The sequence below is a fragment of the Nothobranchius furzeri genome, chromosome 8, assembly GCF_043380555.1.
Source record: "Nothobranchius furzeri strain GRZ-AD chromosome 8, NfurGRZ-RIMD1, whole genome shotgun sequence".
Classification (NCBI taxonomy): Eukaryota; Metazoa; Chordata; class Actinopteri; order Cyprinodontiformes; family Nothobranchiidae; genus Nothobranchius; species Nothobranchius furzeri.
The window spans coordinates 78,266,136-78,268,685 of record NC_091748.1 but is presented as its reverse complement, the minus strand read 5'-3'; the positions used below and the strand labels follow the sequence as shown (position 1 = coordinate 78,268,685).

Here is a 2,550-nt window from a genome sequence, read left to right as displayed (position 1 = left end):
GGATTTCTGGTCCAAAGATGAGAACTTCCATCTTGTCTTCTCTTAAGCAACATGAAAGTCTCTTTAATTTGGCATGAACAAATCTTTGTGTTTTGAGTGTGGCCAGTAAATCAAAAGCAGATCTATTGTTAAACGTACAACTACCATGAGTTAAAAGGTCTGTTTGGAAAAAAAAACTTTGGCCGAATCAAAGACACAAACAACCGTTAACAAAAAACGTGAGGGGTGGTTTTATTGGCACTCTGTCCAGCCGACAATTCTTAAAAATGTTAAAAAGATGTTTTGCTAACGGAGATCGGCCCGACGTCAGAGAAACCGTACCGCGGCCCTAGCTGTCGTAAAAGTAAACATTTGACGGCAAGCCGTATTCTAGTCGGTGCAGGGAAACCACACGTGAATCGGAGAAAACATTCGTTTTAAGTCTTTTGTTCTTCACGTGGTGAAGTTTTAGCGGCGCAGCAGCAACACAGAGGCCGACAGGATGCTTTATCTGGTCGGTCTGGGGCTCGGAGACGCCACCGACATTACGGTGAAGGGTCTGCAGGCGGTGAAGCGCTGCTCTCGGGTGTACTTGGAGGCCTATACCTCCATCCTCACGGTGGGAAAGGAAGCGCTGGTGAGTTTTGAGCAGATTCAAACTTTACTTCTTCATCTACCAGCTCACTGAAACCTCTAACGACGCTGAAGGTAGCTGCTGGGGTTTTGGCACTTCACCCAATGTGCGGCCCGCGGGCCATTTATGGCCCTCAGTGACTGTTTTGTTTTTTGTTTTTACCTCGGCTGCATTGCCAGATTGATGGAGTTCTGTCCGGCTGCTGATGTAGATGAAGACATTTTAAGTTGTGGGCCTATGTTCAGGTTCAGATGTCTAGTTTTTGAGCATAAAGCTGGCAGAATTAGACATGGAGTGGCCTTAATGGTCTTAACCGTGATCCTTCCGGATGTTTGGGTCGTTGCACTGCTGCTCTTTTGGGATGTTTCTGGTCTTAGGGATCACTAAATATGTATAACGTGTAAAGGTCAGAGGTCACTACAATACCCACTGTTAAACAATTATCTGAAGCCCGCGAGGACTTTGTCCTACATCAGGGGTGTCCAAACCTTTTGCAAAGAGGGCCAAGTTCAGTAAAGTGAAGACGCCCGGGGGCCGGTGTTTCCTTTTGGCATTTTTTCCATAACAAAGTTACGTGAAAATATAATGAGCAATTATAAAATAGATTTAAAAATCTGAAATCTAAACTAAGTAAAAATAACTATTAAAACCTGTATGCGAGTGGTTGAAATCCACCTGTATACGGACAGGAAGACGGGTCAAAGGCGAAAAGGGTGAGACCACCCCCACGCACACACACGCTCGGCTACTCCGGATCGTGGAAAGCGTCCGCTAACACACACACACACACACACTCCCCAGCAAGTTAAAGAGCAAGTCACCCCCAAATCATCTGATAAACTATATAAATGTGTGTCTAATCGTGCTGCAGACACGTGTAGTCAATAGTTTTGCTCTTTAGTGCATTTTAGTTAAAATTTTAATTTTCTGCCTAAAACTGTCAGTGTTGTGCCGTTGTCAGGTAAAAACTCTGCTCTGCATTTGAATTTAAATCTGCCATCGCTATTGGCTAAGAGGTACCCAAGAACATTAGCTGGTACCATATGATGTCACAATGTTATTGTGAGCCTGTGTGTGTGTGTGTTTGTTAGCGGCTCCGCCCTCTCGGTCTGCTAGGCAACAGCATTTGTTGCATTTTTCAAACAGGAAGTGGGAGTGGAGTACGACTCTGGTAGGGGGTGACTTGCTGCAAATGAAAAGCACCAGTAATTTTGGACATTTTAGATTCAAAAGCAACAACCTGGCGCACTTTTTGGAAGAAAATAATCCCGCAGTTATTTAATAAATTAGAGTATAAAGTACCTAAACATACTCACATTGAGCATTAGAAGAAATAAGACCACCCGCTGTACTGTATAACCGGGGGAGCAAACCTGGTCCTAGAAGGCCACAGTGGCTGCATGTTTTCTACGTGTCCCTGCTCAGACACACCTGATTCTAAATCAAGTTGAGATTCTTGTTTTAGCTCAGAGTAGCAAAGCCTTTCTTCACCTTCTGCTAACAATCTGCTCCTGTGAAGAGGCAATGACGGAGGCTTGTTTAGCCGCATGTCTACCTTGTCCCCCACTGAGCACGGAGACAGGATCTGTTGGTCCGGGCTCTCCCACAGAAACAGCTTTTTAACACGTTATGCTAAACTAATCATCTGATCAAATTAGGGCTGCACGATATTAGGAAAACCTGCGATATTCGATAACAGTGCTTAATATTGCGATGTCGATATTACTCGCGATAAATGAACAAATACTAGAGTATGCAGTGTTGATGTCGTCTGGCGTGTGACGTCTGCTCTGGGTTCAAAGCAAACAAAAACTAATGCATGAATTCCATTACAACATAACATTTTATTGCAAAAACATGAAGCTGCACCTGCTACTGTATTAGCAGCTGTACCTGAAGGCTGTGCAAGACACTTTCAGCCTTTCTTCTCCGCGGGA

General features: G+C 44.3%; 1 protein-coding gene across 1 annotated transcript in view; it reads left to right on the top strand.

Moving 5' to 3' along the window:
- Window positions 1–340: 340 nt before the first annotated feature.
- dph5 (diphthamide biosynthesis 5) overlaps window positions 341–2,550 on the top strand; it is a 23,786-nt gene continuing 21,576 nt past the window's right edge. Inside the window, exon 1 of the mRNA XM_070554365.1 lies at window positions 341–616. Within this exon, the coding sequence (XP_070410466.1) occupies window positions 482–616 (135 nt within the window). The 5' untranslated portion in view covers window positions 341–481. The remainder of the gene's footprint in view (window positions 617–2,550) is intronic.